At 40.9% G+C, this 23,670-nt stretch overlaps 3 protein-coding genes across 5 annotated transcripts; 2 read left to right on the top strand and 1 right to left on the bottom strand.

Moving 5' to 3' along the window:
• Positions 1-815: 815 nt before the first annotated feature.
• On the bottom strand, positions 816-8,092 carry slc25a47a (solute carrier family 25 member 47a). Its single transcript, XM_034579934.1, has 6 exons — positions 7,834-8,092; positions 6,594-6,637; positions 6,441-6,512; positions 5,214-5,396; positions 4,700-4,964; positions 816-3,399 (listed from the first exon to the last, which is right to left on the bottom strand). Exons 1-6 carry the CDS (start codon positions 7,868-7,870, stop codon positions 3,089-3,091), a joined length of 912 nt encoding a protein of 303 aa, XP_034435825.1. The 5' UTR covers positions 7,871-8,092; the 3' UTR covers positions 816-3,088.
• A 1,062-nt stretch (positions 8,093-9,154) lies between these two features.
• slc25a29 (solute carrier family 25 member 29) lies at positions 9,155-16,855 on the top strand. The gene is made up of 4 exons (XM_034579933.1): positions 9,155-9,519; positions 12,775-12,818; positions 13,041-13,124; positions 13,874-16,855. Exons 1-4 carry the CDS (start codon positions 9,492-9,494, stop codon positions 14,642-14,644), a joined length of 927 nt encoding a protein of 308 aa, XP_034435824.1. The 5' UTR covers positions 9,155-9,491; the 3' UTR covers positions 14,645-16,855.
• A 1,413-nt stretch (positions 16,856-18,268) lies between these two features.
• LOC117758334 lies at positions 18,269-22,023 on the top strand. 3 transcript variants are annotated; one of them, XM_034579931.1, is made up of 7 exons: positions 18,269-18,676; positions 18,790-19,032; positions 19,135-19,440; positions 19,525-19,572; positions 19,790-19,888; positions 21,404-21,453; positions 21,548-22,023. In XM_034579931.1, the coding sequence occupies exons 1-7, from the start codon at positions 18,619-18,621 to the stop codon at positions 21,659-21,661; spliced, it is 918 nt and encodes a 305-aa protein (XP_034435822.1). In that variant the 5' UTR covers positions 18,269-18,618; the 3' UTR covers positions 21,662-22,023. The 3 variants fall into 3 exon arrangements, with proteins under 3 accessions (XP_034435822.1, XP_034435821.1, XP_034435823.1); XM_034579930.1 differs by having other exon boundaries at positions 18,775-19,032; XM_034579932.1 differs by having other exon boundaries at positions 18,603-18,676; positions 18,810-19,032.
• The last annotated feature ends 1,647 nt before the right edge of the window (positions 22,024-23,670 follow it).

Genomic DNA, 23,670 nt, shown 5'->3' with positions numbered 1-23,670 from the left:
GTGCGAACTACACAGAACTTCTCATAATTGTTTTTGTCGGGTCGCTATTAACTAATTGACGCCAACTAATAAACTGTTCCAGATATGAAGCGTGTTTAATGTCAGTTTTGCAGCTGCTGTCTGCGGGAGAGTTGTTGATGGGTACAAGTGCATTCGCACAATAACAAGCCGTAAATATGGGAACTGACACTCTTGTTGTGAGTTTGTGCTTGTTTACAGCTCGTAACACAAAGGCCCGCCACACAACTGACTGACGGAAAAAAACAGATCTCCTGGGGTGTCACCCAGCGTAACCCCACTTTAACCATCGAGTAAATCTCATAATGCAATTAAATCATTACAGTTGAGTTGTTTATAAAAGCCCTTCGTCGCACCCATGGTGGGATAAACAGGGGCCAATTACACATGTAAAACAGGTGACATACAGTATTTTGTGGAGTTTCTAACTGTCATTTCTCACCACAAATACAAAGACAGCGAGGTGGAACAAGTGTGGTAATAATGTGCGTGGGCCAGAAGGAGCAGTGGTGGGTCACTCAATCTGCTCCGGTAGTGCTCTCACCTCTTTATATACAGTCTAGGGTTTTCACTTGATATTGCCTGTGGGATAATCTGATTCAGTTCATTATTTCATTGTTTGTTCACCCAATGCTGAGTTTGGAAGGGACTGGGGGGGATGTTTGGGAAGTCTTTCCTCTATTTAAGCTCACTTTTATACCTTCATTCACAGTTATTATATCTGATCTTTCATTCACATCATGTGCTCAGAAGGATATCATTTATTAAAACCGTAACATCAGGTATAACGATCAAAGCTCTGTCAGTAGTTCTTTATTGGGGGAATAAATCAGGTTTCAAGCTTCATTGAAAAAACATTGCCACAAACATATATATGGTCCACATCAATAAAAACTGTGTGAATGTCTTTTGAGGTCTAAAGTTTCCCACAATGTGTAAAGCTGGGAACACAAAGTTTGTGGATGCTACACCAATCCCTCTGTTCTATTATTCAACACACTGCAGAGATGATTCTGCCACATTTCACGAAGCAACAGCTTCCACTATATCCTGCATTGCATTAATGGGATCAAAATTATTATTGTAATCCACACATTCAAACTCAATGATGGAAACGAATGGAAGTGACTCCACCGAGGAAGAAGGACTCTCTCTTTTAAAACTGCACATCTAAAATGTTTGAAGGATTTAAGGCGTCCACTACGATATATATTTTGTTACACTATCTATTTCTTCATATCTAAAATATCACTCTACATTGATTGTTACTCCTCAACACAAATCAAAGTTAAATTATACACACATCCCATTAAAGTTCACTGAATAGTTATAGGTTACATATTTTTCAAAGAAATATCCGAGCAGCCGTAACCTTGTAGATACCGTATCACACACACAAAATAAATAAAAAAACATAACCAAGGGTGTGCATGTTGCAGAAATAGAAAGAAAACAATATCATTTCCAGTTACTCATTTTTAGTGAAATATTTAACCTTAACAAAAACAATATCAGGATGGTCTTAGTTGGAGCAAAACTAGTGATATTATTTTGAAAGATTTGCAGACACCGATCTGAATGATGTTACCAGGATGATGTCCGTCTCACACACTAGGTGGCGGTACCGCTACGAAACAACATGGCACAAATAAAAAACATGTGGTGTCTAATAATCATACAGAATCATGTTCACTTTAAGTTATGAAAGATTTAAAAGAAATATTAAAAATATTAAAAATGAAATCCAACTTGCAGCTAAAACTCAGATATGTGAACATATCCTAAATTTTAGAAGGCCATAATTATACAGTGGTCTACATTTCATATTCTAAGTGCAGTCAGAATTGCCACTTACGCACATTTTGAATTGCAATCTGTAGTAATAATAATAATCTCAGAACAGAAGTAGGAACTGATATTTGGAGACTAAATATTCCAGTGTCAGTTTGCTTACATGACGTTAGAAATCAATTCACCATTTAGTAGTTTTCTTGTAGTGCTTTTGTTCAAGAGAGTAAAATTAATATTTCCATTAAAATTATAAAAGTTGATTACAAGAAATATTGATAGCAGATTTGTCCTTTCATGTCCCTCATTCCCCTGAAAATAAACCCACAACTTAGCAACGTGTTTTATATGTTGGGGGCGAGTGTATTGTATAAACGTATATGAAGAAGGAGGTAAAAAGAAAGTACATACATGTCTTTCTGAGGGCATACAATGATGGTCAGTGTATTTCTGTATGTAATTACCACCGCCAAGTTTGTTTGTTATTTAGCAGGACTACACAAACATTTAAAAAACAATTTCCAAGAAATGTTGTTGAGGGGTAAAGGGAAAAACCTTTTAAATATTGGTGTGGATCCGGATCAGGGGGCAGATCCTGGATTTTCTCCACTAACTTAAAAAATTGCGAGGAAGGGCGTTTTATAACATTTTCCTTGATTTCTCAGAGAACAATTCATGCATCTTGATTAAAAAAAATAAAAAAAATTGGCAGATATGTTGACCCTTGATCCACTGCATCAAAGGTTTAAATATTATGAACCATCAAGTATGTTGCTGCTGAGCTGGAAATAAGCAGAGGACGTATTAATGCACCTCGGACCGGTTTCATTCTTCCCTAACTGTGCGTATTGTAGCTCATTGATAAATTCTACATTCGAGGTCTTACATGGTCTTGAGGTGCCAACCATAACTAAAATTAAATAAGTACTGCAGTTTCTTGGTGCGCTGCACTTCTGGTGAAAAAAGGCACCAGTCATGCAGATAATTTTTTTGTCATATTCAGAAAAGAACCCCCAGATATGGTTACATACTGGCCAGGGAGGACATCTAGTGGTTAGCTGCTGCATGGTCCACTATCTGGTAACAGCAGTTCCTTAACACGTTTCCCCTGAGCATATTAGGATATGTAACCCTCACTAGGAATACTATATGTAACAGGAAGCTCACATGATAGCTGTGCAAACCATCCTTACCAGTCTCTGCAGCTGTGGACGTCATTGTAAAAACAAACATTAAATACAGAGAGAGGAGCATGATACACAGAGGATGGAAGTAGTTGATACTATTTCAGCCTCCAAGGCAGTTCAATGCTGTCTGGTCCAGGTCGGAGGAAACCGCTGACAACCTCGTACGTAGCAAACACGGCAACCCCAACAGGGAACGCGCGCAAAACGCTGATGCCCAAGCTTCTGTAGAAAACGCCGACTCCTTCCACCCGCACCGTGTCAGTCAGGCAGTGGATAAGACCTCTGTATTTCCTCGGCCCCCGAATGCCGTCCATCTGCAGACGGGATTTGATCACATCCATGGGTGTGCCTATAGTCCAACCCACCATTCCTGCCAGTCCACCGGCCAGCATTACAGCTCTCCAATCTGGGTGAAATCAGAAGATGCTGATGTTAAAGGGAGACATCCTAATCCTCAGGGAATTCCAAACATAATGGGGACATTTTGGGCTTCTGCATGTTTGCCTTGACTGTGTTTGGAAGCCATGGTTATGCTAACCTCCGCTCATGCAACACTTTTGATTTACTGTCATGCAAAGGAGCAGATAAGCACCAACAAGGACAGTGATTAAATAATCCTATTGTCAATTGAAAACATTAGAACATGCATTAAGCTCGGTTTTGCCAAAGAGTCGTGGTCGGAAATGTTAACCACTCAACCAACTTCCCCAAAAGAAAGAAAATGCAGAGCGTGGTGGAAAGGTGACGTGTTCATCCCTGGCATTAACATGCTTCTGGTGTAATCCGACAAGTGGACTCTGAGTTCACACCTGGTATTAGAACGCGTCTAGACATACGTCTCAAGTGAGCACTTGTGATCAGATCCCACTTAGCTCCGCACTATATGCAAATTAACACGTACAGAGTGTTGTTGTTTCAAGCCAGTCCGCCTCCATTCTCAATGTGTGTGTGTGTGTTAGAGCCCGACCAATATGTAATTTCCGGGTGCCAACGGCGATATAAGGGGGTAATCAGTCATTCTCAATGATTCTTAAGATGCCATTATCGAACCTTCATGACAATGAAATGCAATATTTTACAATTTAACCATAAAGTTATAAATAAATAAGAAGAAAACACATCTGTAACCAAATATTTTCAACTTGAATTTAGAAGATAAACATTTGTATGTAAAATGTGGACATATACTCTTTTCTGAGTTGTTTATTCTGAAAAATAAAAGCGGATTTGGATAAATATAAACACAGATGTCAATATAGATCCCTGGCTTTTTTTTGCTTTGCAGGTACTGCAGAAATCAGCATCTTTGGAGAAGTAGCCTCGTACCTTACTGCCCGTTCACAATTATACATTTATTTTCGAAGTAATACTTTGAAAGGAATATATATGACTCTGAGAGGCGAATATCGGCACACCAATAAATTGGTCAGGCTCTAGTGTGTGTGAGAGAGAGAGAGATACAGAGAGAGAGAATTACAAATAAATCAATGTACTGTATGTTATGTATGTCTTTGGGTCATTATCAAACTGGCCTTGGATGCATTTGCACACACCTAAAACAGATAAACTCCAAATGTGGCCTCGGTGGATGTCAGTGCATTCTCATTGTGTCATTCACGCCTGTAATCAGAGCTGCCCACTTGTGATCAGATCACCCAAGACACAGGTTCACGCCAGGTGTGAACGGGGACGTAGACTTCACTCACCTGGACTCTTCTTGCCACTGCGTGTGAGTAATTCGCAGCAAACGGAATAGGTCCAAAAGTACATGGCAAACGATGGCGCGTCTCGTAGTATGAGCGGTAGTATCCCTCTGTAAAGGCCCCGGACACCCTCTTCTCTAATAATGCTCAGCAGACAGTGAATTGGACCACGGTACTTAGGTTTGGGCATGTCGGGTCCTCCTCGCTTGGACTCGGTCTGACACTGCAGTCGTACTTTCACGATGTCACCTGGAGCCAGCACTGAAGTCTGTTGGACAGAGGAGATAAGGGAACTCTATCAGACTTCTCAAAACGTGGACACATAAAAGCTACAAATGTATGAAAGGCTACAGACATCTGGGAATTATAGGTAAGATATATTTTTGCGTTTTTTTATCTGTGATGCAGTCCCTTGATTTGTCATGGCTAAAACACATAGGGACTTTGCGTTGTACACAACATTGAAGATGAAATGAATCAAAATCTTGCAGGCAGTTCATTAAATTGTCTCCATTACCTGAACTATACCCGCCACCATACCAGACAGGAAGACATCTAGTTTTCTGTTTGGAGCCGTAGGATCAGCTCCTCGTGCCTGGTTCAGACGACGCAGGCAGTCCCTGTATGTGGCGAATACTACGGCGGAGGTCACAGAGATCGTGCTGATGGGTATGGTCATGCCTTTGAAGAAGCCGTGCACCTTGTGACACAAAAAAAGAAAAGAGGGACACCAGTGAGAAGTAGTAAACAAAGCAAATCGAACAAAAAAGGGCATCACATCCCTGAACTCTCACTAACACTCACTTAGCAATTCAGTTGGCCAAGTGCCCGTTGGTGAAAATCATGTTTTTAAACACAATGATTTGTGCATTTTATGTGAGAAAAGACACTATGAGTGAAATACACAGTCAGAGCCATTGCTGAGTATCTCCACTTTAACACCGCAGTATATAAATGCATGTCTGAAAAAAAAGAATGATTCAAACAGCCAGGGTTTGTGACTTCACAAGGAGGGGCGTGGCCATGCTAGTATATTTGTATACTTGAAATGAGTGAGGAAGGTGTATAGTTAGATTTAAACAATTTTAAGGCCATTAGGGGATTTTTTCCAAGACAAACCTTTTAAAACTTTAATTTTGAGGAACAAAGAAGAGTTTCAGGGGTGGCTGGAGTGGAGCTTTAACTTTAAGATTAACTAGCATTTAAGACCAAATGAAGAGGTAATGAATTTCAAATATGCTGAATCACTTTTAGCTAGGAAAGTCATCAGATATGTTTAGCTGTCATGAGTTGTTTCTTTCCTCCGCCAAGGAGGTTATTATTTCGCTGTTGTCCGTTTGTTTATTGGTTGGTTTGTATATTTGTCTGTTTGTAAGCAAGATTTCGCAAAAAGTACAGGACAATATACCATGAAACTTGGTGGAATGATGCGCGGACCAGGTCAAAGAAGAACCCATTACATTTTGGTGCACATCCAGATCAGGGGGTGGATCCAGGAATTTATTTCTGCTTATTTTGTTGTTAATAGATAGGATTTTTTTTTTTTTACATTTTCACTGATTTCCCGGAATATGTATGGATCCTGATGTAAAAAAATCAGACATTTAGGGAACTGATTTCTAGAAGTGCATGAAATTTGGTGCAGCTTGATTGGGCCTTGGCAGAGGTATGTTTCCTAACCTCACATTCAGAAACAACTGTGAATGTTTTTCACAAGGCTGGAGGAAACAAAAGCACCACTTACCCCTTCTTTTGAAAATGTTGTAACAGCACACTGCCATATTCCAGTAAACTGTTTCTGGGTCTGGATCCGGACCTAGAAAGATTAAGACGACGGTGTAATAACTATGTTTATTTGTTAAACAGCTATATTGTGTTTCAAATATTTGCTACTTACCCGCACTGTCTCTAGAGGGTAGCCCAGAGCAACTCCACATGCTCCTGTGTGATTACATAAGACAACACAAACACTGATCAACCATATTGACTTTAACTGCAATTTGTGAATCAGGTACAGTTGACCGGTAAGTCAGATGTAAATATTTACTGCTCCTTCGTTTTTACTATTTTTTTTTTTTTTTAATAAAGCCTGGTAGTAGTCAGGCAAAATAAGAAATTCTGTGTGATGTATTTCATTTTTTCATGAACCAACACATAAATACAAATTAATTTCGATATAAGAAATTATTTTTTTTACAAAGCACTGGGATAAGTAACTGAAGTGACACCCCTGAAGGCATTTTAAACATATTTAACTTGTTGACAGTGCACATGATGGATTAGTTATACATTCAATATAGGGGCAATACAAAAATAGCAATATTTGTTGCAATATAATTTCCATCAACAGCAATATAACAAAAGTTTAATAAACATCCATATATTACTTATGCACTGTGCAAGCACAGTGAGGAGGAATAACACATTATTGGTTTTTAATGTTCGACCACAGATTTGAACCACAATCTTCACTCAGGAGAAATATTCCGACTTAAAAATGAATGAGATATTAATGCGACATTTTATTGGGATAAATATTTCAATATCAATTCATATGAAAAGGTTTATCTTGACACCATTTTTGGTCATATTGCCCAGCCCTAATCTATCTGTCATTTTTTAAGCATATTTATATATATTTAATTAACTTGCCTATTTTCAGTGTGTTTTTTCAGTGTAAGCTTTTACTGTTAAGTACATTTATTTTTTAAATGTATAGTCTTAAGGCATCTACAGGCTCCACATATAATTGAATTGTTCTTATTACTCTTGACACTTGATAAACAGCAAACACGAATCTGAGGTAGACCATGAATGGGTTTATACACCATGCATAAACATATACTGTATACTGTATCGATATGTTTATTACTGTATTATATTGCTATTGATGATAATTATTGATATTGTTTGATAGCCCAGCCCTACAAGAAACGACACACTACTTATAGTTAAAGTAGATCAGATACACACATATATCATGTATGAATAGAAGTAGTTTTAATGGGATCCCCTCATGTGCTGTCCTGCAGTCACGCAACCATACAGCAGCTAACTTAGCCACGTAGCAAACACTGCAGCCACCCTACCGGTGACGTTCAATCCCAAACTAGCTAGAGTAGCCTTGTATCGTTTACCTGCCAGCGATCCGGAGACAAAATCCACGATCTGCATGTTGTCAGATGGTGACAGGTCCGCCGCTACTTCTCAGATGAGAGATCATTCTTCCCTCCGCTTCATACAAACCCACGATAACCTTCAGCGTGCTCCTGTTACGTGACGTAAGGAGGGAGGAGTGTCACGCTGCTAACCAAACAGCAGCGCTTCCGGGTTTAGCCGAGGGAATCCACTGTGACTGCATGGGTGGATGACTTAGGAGGTATCAGCGTTTAAACACCATCAAATCATGCGGGAGTCGCACATTATTATTATCTTGCGTGTTTATACTCCACAGAATAAAAAGTCACTTATTAAAGCTTCATAAACGCAACTTTTTCAAGCTTATTGCATCGTTTAAAAAAAAATTACATAATTTCTCAAAGCTGCACATTTATAAATACACTGTCAAAGATGTCGTCTGGTACCATGTTAAACCAGAGGACGGTGCCCTTGAATATCTGATCAACTGTATTGTTCTACATGCGGAGTTTAGTTCAGTATCCTGTGACACTGCACTTTTCTCTGCAAATAGTATTTCCACCGGTGATGAAAGGTGTTTATCGTGTACACGTTCTCTGCATATTTATTTGAATTGATGGATCTGCTGCTGTAACAAATGAATTTCCCCGCTGGATGGGATGAATACGGGTTATCTTATCTTATTTGATCTTATCTTATTAAGTAAACCTGTGTATTATGCTAAACAGGTTTATCCCTGCTTCTTTATCTATTGCGTTCACCCCTTTATTTGCTTCATTTTATGTATTTGTCATTTGTATTTATATATAGATCAAACATGTATTTCGGTTTTGTATTGTTATTAATAATAATGATTATAAATATATATATATTCTATTCTTTATTTAGCACTTTGTAACCGCTTTTTTGAAAGGTGTTCTATAAATAGTTATAATGTTATTATCATATGTACCCACAGTATGTACATGATTTCGTTCTATAAACGTTTTTTTTATTATTATTTAAAAAACTTGTTAAAAAAACGAATAAATTGTGACAACTGTTTATAATCTTTTTTTTTAAATAACATTCATTGTTGACATAACTGCTTCCATGTACGCACGAGGATCTGTGGACCGTACATTCAAAAGCGAAACATCACAGGGCACCGATGACGCACTTCGACATTGGGAGCCCTTGCAGGCCCCTCGGCCAATGAGCGGCGAGGATTAGCCGGAGGGAGCGGGGTGTCGGCGTCGCCTCTCCCCTCTGATTGGACAGAAACTCGAGCCCGACGCCGGTAACTCCCGCCCCCCCCCCCCCCCCCCCCCCCCCCTCTCCTAGCTCGCCGCTACAGCTGCACAGACGGAGGAGCGGCCGCCTGTCAGCGCCACTACGGTTAATGCAGGTCGTGTAGGTGAACAGCAGAGGTTCAGTCGGTTAAACAGAGGACGAGTTCCATCCAACGCTCAGAGGAAACCGAACCGCACAGACTTGTAGCCAGAGGGAGACTAAAGGAAGTAGCTAGCCGGTGTTAGCTAACACAGGGGCTAGCTTTAACTGTCAGGTGCTCTAGGAAGTGAACGGTTTCTGAAAACAAGGTTTCAAACAGATCGTCTTCATTCACTCCACGATCAAAGCATCTCCCTCAGCCGAGAAGAGACGCTGAAGAGCGGGGATGGACTTCCTTGCAGGATGCATCGGAGGTAAGCGCTCGTTTCACCCACTTCTCTTATCGCTAGCTAAGATGCGCACACTTGCCGCCGCCGCCGCCGCCTTGATCCTCACAGGTGGTTCACCTTCCTCACCCGGGCTGATGTGCTCCTCTTCGTTGCCAGCGATCCACGCCTAATCCACAGACACGACCAGCAACACCCCATTCCGATGTGATGCAACTCTCTCTCTCATGATTTCCACTGCATTTTCCAAATTCCACCGCAGGTCGCCACGCACACTACAGCGAGCACTGTCATCCCCCTGCATCTGACCTGGTGCCGGGGGGCTTTGACAGGGAGTCACTGGGTTGTCACTGGGCTATTGTGTTTTCAGCTGCAGGGTGAAGTTACAGTGATTACAGGAAGTTTATTATTGTTATTATCCCTGTAATAGGTTTGTGATTGCTAAATTTCGTTCAAGGAAGGAAGGAATGAATGAATGAAAGCACCAGGCTTGTTCTTGGTAATAAAGGAAGCGCCAACCTTCTTCGTCCCCCCCCCCCCTGGTGTCACTTGCACAGTCTGTGGAGAGAGAACTGAAAGTATGCAAACGCTACACAAGTGCAACCCGAGCTTCCGAGCCAGGATGGAAGAGCTGTTTTAGGTTTCCACACACGCAACAATCAGATAGCATGAATCAGTGCACACCAGTGCACACCCCTCCACAGACCAATCCCGTGCTCCCTTTATTCTTCTGTGAGGGACATCCCACACCATGTGGTTTTCCACCCTCTCGCATTGTCGTTGATCTCAGGACAAGCATCTCAAATGTCAAAACAAGGTGAGCCAAGTGTCATGGTGCTCGGGACAGGAGAAGTTGGCATGAAGGTTAAAAGCTGCACATGCACGGGTATTAAAGAATGGCTGGTGACACATGAGGTTTGTTATTACTACCACGATGCAACATCCACCTGCTGCTTATGTTTTCTTCTCGCTTCAGGTCATAGCAGTATATTGAGGTCAATTGTCATTGTATCAAACACATGCGGGCTTTACAAATGAGTCATGTGACAGAGCAGGTGCTTATAGGATTAGCTCACTGTGGTTTGTTTACCGAGGTGACCCAGGTGGGTCAGAGACTTCAGCCCTGTTCTTAATTCTCCTTTAAGAATATTTGGCATCATATTATTCTTTTAAACAGTTTGATTCTTTACCCGACCAAAATATACAACGAACATAAACTGAAAATATCACCGTGACAATCAGCTACCTATTTGTAAACATTTGACGAGCTTCGTATAATGCTACATTTAATTTACCTGGAAAATCATTCAGACAATGTTACTCAGCTAAGTATGACAGATCATATACATTACAAACATGACAAAATATATAGAAATCATATAAAAATGTATTGTCGCAGGAAAGCCAACCGGCTCAATGATTAGCAACACTGCCCATATCATAAAAATATATGATATTTTATGGCATGAGGGATTATGTTAGAGGGTAGGTCTATAATCTGCAGGTACTCTTTCAAGTGTTAGTTTCCTGAGATAACCTCTGGTTAACTATTAACCACAAGTTATGTAGTTTTCTGCCCCCAGGGGTCTCTTAATCCAAACAATAACAAAAAACAGGATTTGGTGCCACTGTCAAGTGGCATGGGATCATGGGTGTTGATGTCTCTACCACCACCACAGCGTCTCCCACGTTGGATTCCTCCAGTGTTAATGATTTAGGTGTTTTTTAATGGGAGCTGAATAGGAAGGGACCGCGAGCTGCGCTGATGCTAACGTTTGTTCACCTTGTTTTTTTGACAACTTATGATCCAGATGTCAGATGATTAAAATCCTTCATCATTTAAAAATATATAGTTAAAACAACCAGGATCTAAACACTGTAACATAAAAACTGGATTAAAAACTACATTTTCACCATGTCTGGTCAACAGTTTGGTCTCATGTATGTGCAAATTGAATGTGATGCCATTGACATGTGACCAAATATAAAAGACCATTACTTTGATCACAATTACAGATTTGAGACATTTTAATGTTGGAAAAGTTACTTACACCTTCCACCTTTTGTTGTTGTGTGAGTTCAGGCTAGGAGCTGTTATTAGGTTTCAGGTGAGAAGCCCCAACTGGCCTCACATAAAGGGCATGTGCCGCCTTAACTCAAATTATGTAACGATCAAAAACGTGCTAAGAAAGTTTTAGAGGGTGATGATGCCCCGTGAGCTGGCTGCGGCTCAATATGGCAGCGTTACCATGGGGGAGATGGAAGCAGACTCTAAAATTACACAACAGAGCCAGAAGCAACGGTTCTGTGCACATGGGCCAGATGGAAAGGCCTGTGCACAAGGGTAATGAAATGTCATCAGAGGTTTGGAGTGTCTCACACCTTTGATTTAATTATGTACAGAACCTTCGCTACGATTTCAGAGAACCTCTATATGAGATCAGTGTGGATTCGAAGCAGCAGAAAAGGGAGTGGTGGGCTGTGTGACACCGTGGGCGAGCACTGTGTGAAACCAAGACGTAGAAGGAAAGTTGTTGGAAGGTAAACAGATAGTTAATGACCCTAACACAGATATTAATTTAGGCTATGCCTCTTACCATAGGCTGTCTGAAGATGCGCTGTACTTTCTCCACGTTAAAATGCTGCAAATCAGGTCATGCAGGTTTTCCCTGATAATAAAACATGCTGGCAAACTTGTTCTTCTTATGTAATGTATGCCCTGATGTTAAGCAGTTAGGTCAATAACCAGTGCAGAGAGAGACGGCAAGTGTCAGTAGAAGGTTGCAATACCTCAGTTACCTATGAAAGTCATTGGGATTAGAAATGTGGAGTATGGCTCTCGTAACTTTTCTAAGTATGAAGCTTGGATGGTCTGTAATAGGGAGGGGACCAAATATCGATACAGCAATATACCATCATCCTGAATCATAAGATACGATTATCGATATTTAGTTATTTAGCTATTAATTCTCTATGTAAATTGGACATTGTACATTGTGTTTGTTAAAGACAAACTAGGCACTAGACTTTTTTGTTCGGTGTTTAATCGTGGTTTGTGTCAAACTCTAAGAAAGTGAATAAAAACCCAAATCCTGCATTGAACCTCTTGGATTAAAGTGCAGGAACATATCATTATTGTCCTGCAATATATCGATCATCGCAAAATCGCTGTATTGTGACATCATCACGGGCCATGCGTTTGGTATCCTGCCTCTTCTGCTTACGGTGTTAGTTTGAGGACACATTTTTATTTCCCATTGTGTCTTCTGCCTTTGTCTTCAGGTGCTGCTGGAGTCTTGGTTGGACACCCATTTGACACAGTTAAGGTAGGAGAAGTTACATTTTTAATGCACAGGGAAATATCTCACAATTATAAAAAAAGTTTAAAGGTTATTCTGCAGTTTCATTAATGTTCCTTTCCCAGAAACATATTTATCTAATGCTTAGTTTAAGTTAATTCTGTTTCATCACAACACAATGTATGCAGCAGCACAGTAATGTTCAGTAGTTGTCGAGGGGTTTAACATGAAGAGTGTCTTCTGGTGCAGGTGAGACTGCAGGTCCAGAGTGTTGACAGGCCACTGTACCGCGGGACCTACCACTGTTTCCAGTCCATTATCCGGCAGGAGTCGGTAGGTGCATTTATTTTCCTTTCAAATCTAATGCTGACAACTGTATGTAGTCATAACACTGTATGTTAGGTTAGTCTCTCCCTCTTTGGGCTGTGAAGCTCTCAACTGGATAAGAAACTAAAGGGATAACGGTCAATGGCTGGACATAAATAGATGTTCACTCTTAAGTGAGACTGGTCAGAGTGATGGTCGAGTTTCAGTACATCAAATACATGAGTGGGGAACATTCCTGGTGGAGATAAGTCAAAAGCTTAAAGGTTCAGTGTGTAGAATTAAAATTAAGTTAAAAAAGATTAGAATTAGTCTTGTCAAAAAACATGTTAAGATGGTGTCCTTAACACCATCACTATTTATTAAAATTTTTGGAGAAGCATGCTAGACAGTACATAGCTTTTCTGACCTACTTAGTCACACATAGAGGAGGCTTGTGTATTTGTGTGTACAGTGACAAAATAAACAGTTACACTAATGACAGGAAGATTGTAAATGGATTTGTGGTTTGAATCATAATAGATGATTACAGGGATTTAAGTTGTCCTTCACTTTGATGGATTTTTGTCAAATGGATATCACACAGGCCATGTTTGTGATCAGTGGTCAGTGATCTGATGGGAGAAACACTGTGAACCTTTATTGCGTTAATCCCACAATTAATGAAATAAAAAAGTGATGACACAGTTTAAGACCGAAATGTTTTTTAAGCACTTAAAACCGCTTGTCTAACGTGACATCTCTCTCTTTCTCCACAGCTGTTGGGATTGTACAAAGGCATCGGGTCCCCCATGATGGGCCTTACGTTCATCAATGCTATAGTGTTCGGTGTTCAGGGAAACACCATGCGTCGCCTGGGAAACGACACCCCTTTGAACCAGTTCCTTGCAGGTGCAGCGGCAGGGGCCATCCAGTGCGTCATCTGCTGCCCCATGGAGCTGGCTAAGACCCGCATGCAAATGCAGGGCACCGGGGAGAAGAAATCCTCCAGGAGGTTGTACAAGAACTCCCTGGACTGCTTGGTACGCATCTACAACCGTGAGGGTTTGAGGGGAGTGAACAGAGGCATGGTGACCACGCTTATCCGAGAAACCCCTGGCTTCGGAGTGTATTTCCTGGCCTACGATGTGCTGACGCGTTACCTTGGCTGTGAGCCCAACGACCGCTACATGATCCCCAAGCTGCTGTTTTCCGGGGGCATGGCTGGCATCGCCTCCTGGCTCTCCACTTACCCTGTGGATGTGATCAAATCGCGGCTCCAGGCGGATGGGGTGGGTGGAGTATACAAGTACAGCGGCATCGCTGACTGTGTGCGACAGAGTGTGAGGAGAGAGGGCTACATGGTGTTCACGCGGGGCCTCACCTCCACGCTGCTGCGGGCCTTCCCTGTGAATGCAGCCACCTTTGCTACGGTCACCCTCGTTCTCATGTACGCTCGGGGGGTGGAACAACGACCACAAGACTGTGAGCTGGCTCAGCCAAGCCACCACACACAGATACAGCCGCAGGCCCAACCCTCCAGCCTGTGACCGCACAGAGATCCTCATCCTGGGCACTTTACAAGAGCATGGAAAAACAAAATGATACCTTTGCTAGCCAGTCATTCCCACAAGTCATTTATATAAAACGCTTGTTTTTACTTCCTGTCACAGAGGAAACAAAGGAAATAAACATATTTATTTTTAGGTATAATTTAAATTTAGGTTTGCCTCTGAAGTTGCAAACTTGTAAAGGGGATGGTGTTGCCTCTAATAACATGACGAAAATTTAGATATGTAACATGAGATTTGTGAAAGCTTTCAACAGCAGCTGCTCTTTCCACTGACTTCGACTTGTTACTGGCTGGGTAGTGTGTACAGTGTAGACACTGATATCTTGATTGAATATATCTTCTAGTGTGCAGTGTTCAACTGCACCTGTATATAATGCTGATTTGAATTTGTTTCTTTTTTTTTAACGTAAACTGGAAACCAATTTTCCTGCCTTATAATATCAAAACCTTTATTTTGTGTAAAGGCAGCAGAAGCACCCGTTTGCACCAGAGCTATTTCCTCTGAAGAGCCGAGCAAGAGGGACGGAATGTAGCATGTGACGTGAGGGACAGACCTTACCGCTTCTGTCTGCTTTCAAACCAAAAAGCAATACTGCAGCTAACGCACTCTTAGTCCGTACAGCACATTAATGCCCCTTGTGGACAAAGATCAACTGGTCTGAAGGGCTGTTCAAGTGCAAAGTGTCTGCGTGGGAATCAGACCTGTACGTGGCGTTACGTTTATGTCTCGTTTGGCATGTTGTGTTTTTTTTCCAAATAATGTGAGGTTTTTATCTTTGTAACTTAACTGCTGTACTAAAGACCTATTCCAGAAGTAGAACATGGCGCGTCATGTGGCACCGCACTTGTCACATTATTTTTTATTTTACTTGTTTGTTGTAAATCTTACAGCGAAAAATGAGCTTTGAGTATATTCTAAAGCGGCACGTGATGCGGTTATTGCAAGGTCATGCTAGGAGTGCCCTTTAAAGTTTTTGTTTTGAATTTATTTAAAAAAGTTTAAGGGGCTAACAAATGTTCCAGTATTTATGATGACCCTCATATATTTCTCTCTTGGGCGTTAGGGCTAAGGTTAAGGTTACTGTGTAGTTTCGGTTTATTATTACCCTCAGCATGAGAAAATCTTTATCTCTCAAATGGTGCAAGAAACATTTTTAATTATCTTTATTTATCTGAGACAAAATGCCTAAATTACAGTTTGTATCCCTGTGGAAGATTGTTATTTTTAATTGACGTGTTTATTTTGTGTACCAATCATTGATCTACTGTATTAAACCTGTCTGGATTGGGGCTTTAATGAGATGTATTTATTTGTTGAAGTTACAATATTAGCTATATACAGCTATTATTAATGAGTGGGAATTGTCGTGGTCAGTACCCGATCTGTATTTTTCCGTCTGAATGTTTCCTGTTGTAAAGCAATCAAGAGTCGTAAGTCATTTCCCTTCAGGGCAGTGAATCATCAGCTCGACTGATAATCTGCTCCCTCGGAAGTTGCAAAACTGGAGTCTATGACTTGACAAGTCAGGAAGTCACACCAGCCGTCAGTGTGTGGAATGTAAAGCCGGTTTTACCTCCGGGGTGCTCTGAATGAAGCTCCTTGCAGTCGGAGGAGAAAGCGTTTTCTGTGAATCCTGTCGTTTTGAATTTAAACATTACTAGTTTGAATTGTTCAGTGCTGCTCAGACACATGAAATACTCCGTGGTTGTGTTGCGGTTGGATGGCGGGTGATGAGGGTGGAGAAAAATGCAATGTGCAATGTTGTTAGTAGTAAAAGTTGCTCGTCATTATTTCCACCTCATAAGAAGTGACTGTCAGACGGGGGTTTTAATATACATTTCTGTAAACGCCATTTAACGGCTAATATGAAATCCAGCTCATGTGAAAGATGCAATATGTACAGGATGTAACTGTAATCACGTGAGATTGTTTTGAAGTGACTGGTAATGTAAATATATATATGCATATATAACATATTTTTCAGTATAAATTAGGTGTGTGGTCCCTGGATGTCTGAGTTTTTGTTTGCAGGTTTTAAAGTCTCTATTTGATCAGTTTGAGTTCGCTGCTACGCTGAAGAGGTGTTGACAGAAGAACTGCGACATGATATTTTTGTAACAAAGATATATACATAACCTGCTTGTCTCGATTTGTCTCGAAATGGGTAAATAAAAAGGATTCTGCAGACGTTTGTGTCTTTTTAATGGAATCATGCTCTGGAAAAATACAACATCTGCCGTGATGTAATATATAGGTCATATACATGATTTCCTGTTTTTGCTGTTTCCTCATCCTGTCAGAGACATTGAAACTTTCCTGTGCCCTGATTTTAACTCAGATTCATATCACACATCTCATAAAGTGTTATCTTGGATCTAGACATACAGTACTCGTGTGAGAGCTTGACTAATAATTGATTTATAATAAACTCTTTTTCCGAAGAAAGGAGTTCTGTTCTCACTGTTCTCTCTTTTCTGAGTTGAGCTGTAAACCTGAGCTGAACTGCAGACAAATTAAAATCGTGATAAGATAGTGGTTATTGAATGATTTGTTAAATTGTTGATGACTCTTTAGTTGAATAAACTCAAGACACAGCTCTAGAAAAACAACGTAAATATCTCAAATTAGTCCCTTTTTACTCTTTGCATGCTCTTTACAGTTACAGTCTGATACCACCTTTACAACCCATCTTCTTTAGTTCCCTTTTAAATTCTGTATACTTAAATAAATAAATGATGTATGTTGAATAGCTTGTTTTGATATTTGTGTGCTGCCCAGAAGTCAGAGGTATCAGGTGTTGAATACTTTGAAAAGGCCTCAGCTTGATATGAGTGTGGTCAATCAAAATTCCTGACTAACACTGAGAGGTCACTCGGTTCCCTGAATTAAGGATATAAATAAATGTGTTGGCTTCATCAGCGTGGCCTGACTATCTTTGCACTTCCTGGAACAGCTCTTAAGAAGCAGTGTGGAAGAGTGAAAGTACACTTTTAACTTTGGTGAGATAGACATATTATCATGAAATGCAAAAGAAGACTTAAAACGTCCAGATAAAATGAGATATTGTCATAAAAAGTCACATTGTAATTTTGAAGGATTCTACTTTAGCGCCATCTGCTGATCAGCATGCATAACAGCAACAACATTGTAAGTGGTCAGTTTAAACCCAAATTCTACTGCCTCACTTGTGTTGGGTTCAGTCATGGAAAGCTATATTTCAAAATAAATTATGATGATTTTGAATATTATAATAATAATTATTATTTTAAAAGTCCCTTATTTTGCTTTTTCATTATCAAATACAAACAAAGGTTGCTCTTGAAGCGGTATCGGCAATTGCCATTCGAGTTGCTACGTGAACTCAGTTTAAAGGTCACACTGTGTTTTGTATTCTGCTATTTTGTGAAAACCTCCCTAATAACCCCTTAAATATTCATATTCAAACTGCTTTGTACATGTTGTGATTACAGTTGGCTCTCGGACTCTATGACAGAATACAGATCAGCACCACTGAAGGTCAAAAACCTCATCATTCAATTAATCCATAATGCCAAGCACAAAATATTTAAAGTTTTTGTATTGACGGAGCAATGCTACATGCTGTTTACAAAGATAAATATTAAAATCAACATTTATGCTGTTTCTTCCATTTCACCCTTGACTGCAGAAACCATTCTTGTATTTGCAGTTACACATTACAATACATTTCCTGGGAAAATAAATGTTTAGATGAGCGTGCATGACTTTATTGTATTTGTGAAAAAGGCATCATTCCCAGGCTGTTAGTTTGAATCTTTTCTGAAGGTTTTCACATCCAGACCAACAGTTGGTAAGATTTCCCAGCAGGTTGAGGATGTTGACCAACGCAGGAAGCCACGTTACTGTTGACTAATGTGAACAGACCTCGGGACAGAGAGTACCTGCTCACAGTGAACACATCTGCACACAGGATGGTCGGAACGGCTCACATCGTGGACACGCTGATCCTGCTTTCTTTTATCAGAACAGGTAATAGAAACATTAACACAATCTTACTTTGTGGTTCCTCTTGTATGATCGTATCTTTTTTAAACGGCAGAATAAACTTCTTTGTCCTCTGTATACAGGTGTAGATGGAGGAGGCGATCTGACATTTGCACAGAGGGGTTACGATATCACATTTCCCTGTGAAGAGGACACAGTCTGCTTTCATATGTGGAAGCTCAGCAGAAGCCAAAGTCAGAACATCGCCATCATCAGTAATGGAGAGATCCAGAGATTCAAATCAGAGGAAAAGAGCTGCACTCTACGAATGGAACATCTCACAACAGAGGGTGTCGGACGCCATCGCTGCCATCAAAGGTCAAACGGCCTCTCTACTAACAGTGAGTGCTATCAAGATAAAAGCCTTATGATTGCACATCTTCATGCAGAATTTCATCTGATAGGAGAGAAAAAAGAGGAATCAAATTTTGTCTTTCTTTCAGCCTTGATCTCTGCCCTGGAGTTAAAACTCCTGCCCGGCAAAACAGTGTCACTGCAGTGTGTTTTACTCTCCTTCATGGAGAACAGACATTGCCTCACCAATCGAGAGCAGGAGATCAGCCTGACGTGGGTGGACGAAGCCAACGCTGAGATACAAGGCGACGGCCAGCATCGGATAACTCAGTGGTCCCCTTGTGATGTAACTCTGACTGTCGCCTTTCAAAGTCCTGAGCGCGTGAAGTTCAGGTGTCAGGCGACTGTGAATGGACGGGTCCTGACTTCAGTGGAGCTGTGGGTCAGAGCTGCAGGTCTGTTTGTGACTGATTCTAACCAGTAGAACCCTATTTGTTAAATGCAGAAGAATTAATGACAAATGTTTTTATTCTTTGTAGCTCCGAAAGGGAAGGGAAGAGGCCTGGTCATAGAACCTGAAAATCAAGGTGCGCTACAGAGAGCAGTATCCGTGCTTATATTAAAATTCCCCTGTGTATGCATATTATAAAAATCCTATCGATACAGCAAAAGGCAGACATGATGATAATATTTCAGTTCTTATCTCCTGAACTTTGTTAATTTAAATTCAAATAACAAAGGTAGACATGGCTGTGGATGGTGTGTTGTCAATATTTCAGTACGATATTCCTAACCCTTGTGTAGGTCGTAACCAGGACACGATCGGGGCGGCTGTGGGGGTGGCCGGCTGTGTGGTTTTGGCCGCGGCGGTTGCAGTGTTTGTTCTGAACAGAAGAAGAACAAGTAAGTTCTCCAAACATCTCTTAATGCCATAGGAAGCGTCTGCTGAAATCACTCTGCGGTTCATACGTGTAAACGTGCAGTCACTTTGCGTATGTCCTCACATGACGCCTTGCAAAAGTGCACTTGTGCAACATACCTGAGATGTGCCAATGTCCTACATGTTCTGTTTTTCCCAAATTGAGTTAAATATTTTGCAATGTTTTATAGGCTCTCTTATATAACCTGTGTATCTAATACTTTAAAGGTTATATATGATATTTATTGCCACTAGATGTCGCACCAGCAACAAAAGCTCCAATGGTGGGGGATCCTTCCTGGGCAACGAGACGTCCAATACTTATACTATATTTAAATGCAAGTACCAGGCTTCAACAGTTAATGGTATACATGTTAAAAAAGCCAAGGGGCGTTAAAACTTTCTTAATCGTGTCCAACTCTAGCTCTGGTGACACAGATCACAGGAATCCTCTGTTGATTTCCGTTTGGTCGTCACAGTCTATGAGGCCCTTGAAGGAGGCAACACCCCCTGTGTGTGTGTGTGTGTGTGTGTGTGTGTTTGTGTGTGTGCATCCTATAGACCCAACACACTTAACATGTGGTTTTTGAGATCTGATCACAAGTATACAGCTCTAACTACTGGTGTGAACGCCCTCAGATTGGATATAGATCCGATCACACCAGACCACATCCGGAGGTGGTCTGGGCCACATGAGTCCCCATTCTTTTAGCAGTGTGAACGCGAATGCTTCCTGGGCCACCACCTACTTAGCTTACGTCCTCTGACAGTTTCACCATTCACTGAACCTGTTTTTACTCTTATCTGTGCCCATATGCTGATTTGTTTGTGGCCAAAATACCAAAAACTGACCACAACATTATTACTGATACTTTTCTTAAATGGGCGAAATCTTTCTTCACAAGACTCATTCAGCGCCTCCTGACTCATTCGCTCTCTCATGACAACGCAGAGACGCACAAACAGCGACACCGGACACATCTGTGAACTCAGACCGGGTCAAAACAACATCATTTGGTCTGAACCAAGACAAATGACACACGTGTTAACTTGCATGTAGAGCAGGGAAGTGAAATCTGATCACAAGTGGTCACAGGAGACACATTCAGGATGGATGTTAATACCAAGTCTGTGTCTGTGTACATAGACTGTGTTGAAGTAAGGTGTTGCCACTGTGTTTCTGGTTGAACAGTAGTGGACTGGTAACAGGTGTGTTTACAGTGAACAGCACGCGTACAGGCACCAACATGTCCCCCGACCGGCTACAGTAACCGACAGAGTCACACACACTTTTCACTTGTGACGTTTCGCTGCTCAGGAGGCCGTTACTCCGCTGTCGAAAAGTTGTTGGCTGCTATGTTGAAGTTTTAAAATCTTATCGTATCTCATGAATCTGCTCGCACAAAAGCTTGGGACACTAGTCCAGCGCAGAAGACAAATCATGACATGTAAACATAATAATATGAATCTGTGCATTTATATATATTTTTTTATTTTAGACAACCAGCTGCCCGACGAGCCCTGTTCAGACGAGTACAGTACAATCAACGTAAGTCAAATGTCAAGAACATACTGTACACCAATCAGCAACATCTTTGTGGGACCATTTTGAAATGATAATGTACATGTGTGTATGTCTTCAGGTCATGAATACAGATGATGTCATCTACGCTGAAATTATTCTCCCCGGCGGCTCTGACAGAGTGTGGGTCCCTGACTTGGAGTCCACTGAATACTCCTGTGTCCAATACAAATAGTCTTCTGTCCAATATATATATCTATATATACGGTACAGTGTACTTTTACTTTGTTTGTGAGCTCCACTTGTGCCACTGCCGTACATCCCAATACTGTGAAACACTCCACATCAGATCAATGTACTGTTACTGTAGCTAACACATACGTCTATGAGGTATTTTGCTATTTACTTTGATGATTTGGTGCTGAGATATGAAAAGATGTGAGAGGTATTTGACCAATCTACCTCAATGCATTTACTTATGTTTTTTAGGAATGACCGGCTTTTAAACAGCAGGTGAACAGTGTGTGTACAAATACGTGTAAATCAAGAGACCAACATGTGTATTTTCATTTATGTTTCTAACTGATTTCTCAGCCAACGTGTATTCATGTTCAAATCTATAATAAAAACTTTACTCTTACTCATATATCGACTCCTGTTGTATTTAAAGCGTGAGCTCCTTTGTGATCCCCCACAACACTCTGGATACATTTGTTGATGTTATTTTCCTACATTATTTGTGTGGAGGCCACTACATCAAGGGCCCTTCATAAAGTATCAAGACAATGAAATGACAAATTATCTTTTCTCTGTCAAATAATATGGCACCAAATTTGGGGTGTTGGTTACACTGGTGCTGAATGCAGAATAATTACACTTGAGATATATTTTTATTAAGTGATATCAAACCAGGTGGAGGAACTTGCAGGTTATGGTGGTGATGACAACCAGAAACGTGTTACTAAAGAACAGTATTTCAATGGTACTGTTCAGTCATGCAGCTGATGGAATATTGACATTCGGCAGCTTTCAGCTTCGCAGCCAATCGCGCTTCATTTTGAGCACAAACCTGCAATTTTCCTTGTGCAAACATACTAAATCAAACTGTATTTGTAATACATTGCAGGCCTCAGTCTACAGCTCCTTCTGCTTTCCCCCGCCAGTACACACACACACACGCACACACACACACACACACACACACACACACACACACACAGTGTACCGACAGCCACAGCAGGTGAGAGACTGCCGGAGCCGGTCCCAGTGTTGCCCTATTTGCATTTTAAATACTTGCAGCCAGCCCACTACTGTGTTCACAGTGCAGTGCAGCACAGCTAATCTACACACCTAAGGTGTGTGATTGGCTACAGCCACGAATCTGAGGGGGTTGAAGAGATGGTAAGAAGACACATTGACAAGAAAGTGGAGGGTGAATAAAGAGAAGAAGCCCTCGTTACTTATCACATAAAACGAGAGCGGATTTGCTGAACATGTTCGTTTTCTTGATTTGATCTAGACGGAGAATCTTTCCCTGCAAAAATGTTTAATGCATTAAGGTGAATGGAAGATGAAGGTGAGATGGGAATGTAGGAGAGGTAAAGGCATGAGTAAGATTTTAAGTGGTACAGAGGATATCAAAATACAGGTTATGTCCCCCTACTCATGCTCAAAGCTGAAGATCAAGGCTAATGGAGCATATTTAGTGTATCTGAGAGCATTTTTCAGCTATTAGGCTCTTCTACAACATCAATGTAAAGGCATTATGTTCCATCATCCCTGGGTTCATAATAAATGTGCTGCTGGATGTTTCTTGAACTTTTTTTTTCACATTCCAATGAAATCATGTACTTTTAAAATGAAATATGTGGAAGAGAGAGGTCGGTGTGACCTCTTCCTTACACTCCGCTCCGCTGATGCAACTTTCGCTCAACACGTTGTTTGACCTGACAAACGCGTCATCAATTTCAAAATGAATGGTAAGTTTATTGCAACTGTGCTTTGCCTTGAACTAGCTGTGTGTATTTCAAATATTTCGACAGACTCTTTACACATTCAGACTGAGAAGAACATTGTGTGCGTGTTGCGGAGGTGGGGCTCTTCCTCAAACACACAGTCACACACTCATTGTCCAAATAGCTGATAAGCTTTGGGTCAAAGCCTTGAACCCCAGTGAACTAAGGCACCAGCTTGTCTGCCAAGTGCTTGGAGTGGACAGAGCAGTGGGGGCCAAATGCTGTTGTC

Source organism: Hippoglossus hippoglossus, chromosome 24 (genome assembly GCF_009819705.1).
Source record: "Hippoglossus hippoglossus isolate fHipHip1 chromosome 24, fHipHip1.pri, whole genome shotgun sequence".
Classification (NCBI taxonomy): domain Eukaryota; kingdom Metazoa; phylum Chordata; class Actinopteri; order Pleuronectiformes; family Pleuronectidae; genus Hippoglossus; species Hippoglossus hippoglossus.
Note: the sequence above shows the minus strand (reverse complement) of the source record. Positions and strands in the feature narration are given on the sequence as shown.

Bases quoted from the DNA above. Each gene is read 5' to 3' on its own strand.
- slc25a47a (XM_034579934.1), bottom strand. From the start codon at position 7,870: ATGCAGATCGTGGATTTTGTCTCCGGATCGCTGGCAG. The intron at 5,397-6,440 runs GTAAGTGGTGCT...TTGTGTCACAAG, and splicing joins CAACATTTTCAAAAGAAGGG to GTGCACGGCTTCTTCAAAGG. The intron at 3,400-4,699 runs GTGAGTGAAGTC...GATTTCACCCAG, and splicing joins CAGTGGCAAGAAGAGTCCAG to ATTGGAGAGCTGTAATGCTG.
- slc25a29 (XM_034579933.1), top strand. From the start codon at position 9,492: ATGGACTTCCTTGCAGGATGCATCGGAG. The intron at 9,520-12,774 runs GTAAGCGCTCGT...CTTTGTCTTCAG, and splicing joins CCTTGCAGGATGCATCGGAG to GTGCTGCTGGAGTCTTGGTT. The intron at 13,125-13,873 runs GTAGGTGCATTT...CTTTCTCCACAG, and splicing joins CCATTATCCGGCAGGAGTCG to CTGTTGGGATTGTACAAAGG.
- LOC117758334 (XM_034579930.1), top strand. From the start codon at position 18,619: ATGGTCGGAACGGCTCACATCGTGGACACGCTGATCCTGCTTTCTTTT. The intron at 19,033-19,134 runs GTGAGTGCTATC...TCTTTCTTTCAG, and splicing joins AAACGGCCTCTCTACTAACA to CCTTGATCTCTGCCCTGGAG. The intron at 19,441-19,524 runs GTCTGTTTGTGA...TATTCTTTGTAG, and splicing joins GCTGTGGGTCAGAGCTGCAG to CTCCGAAAGGGAAGGGAAGA.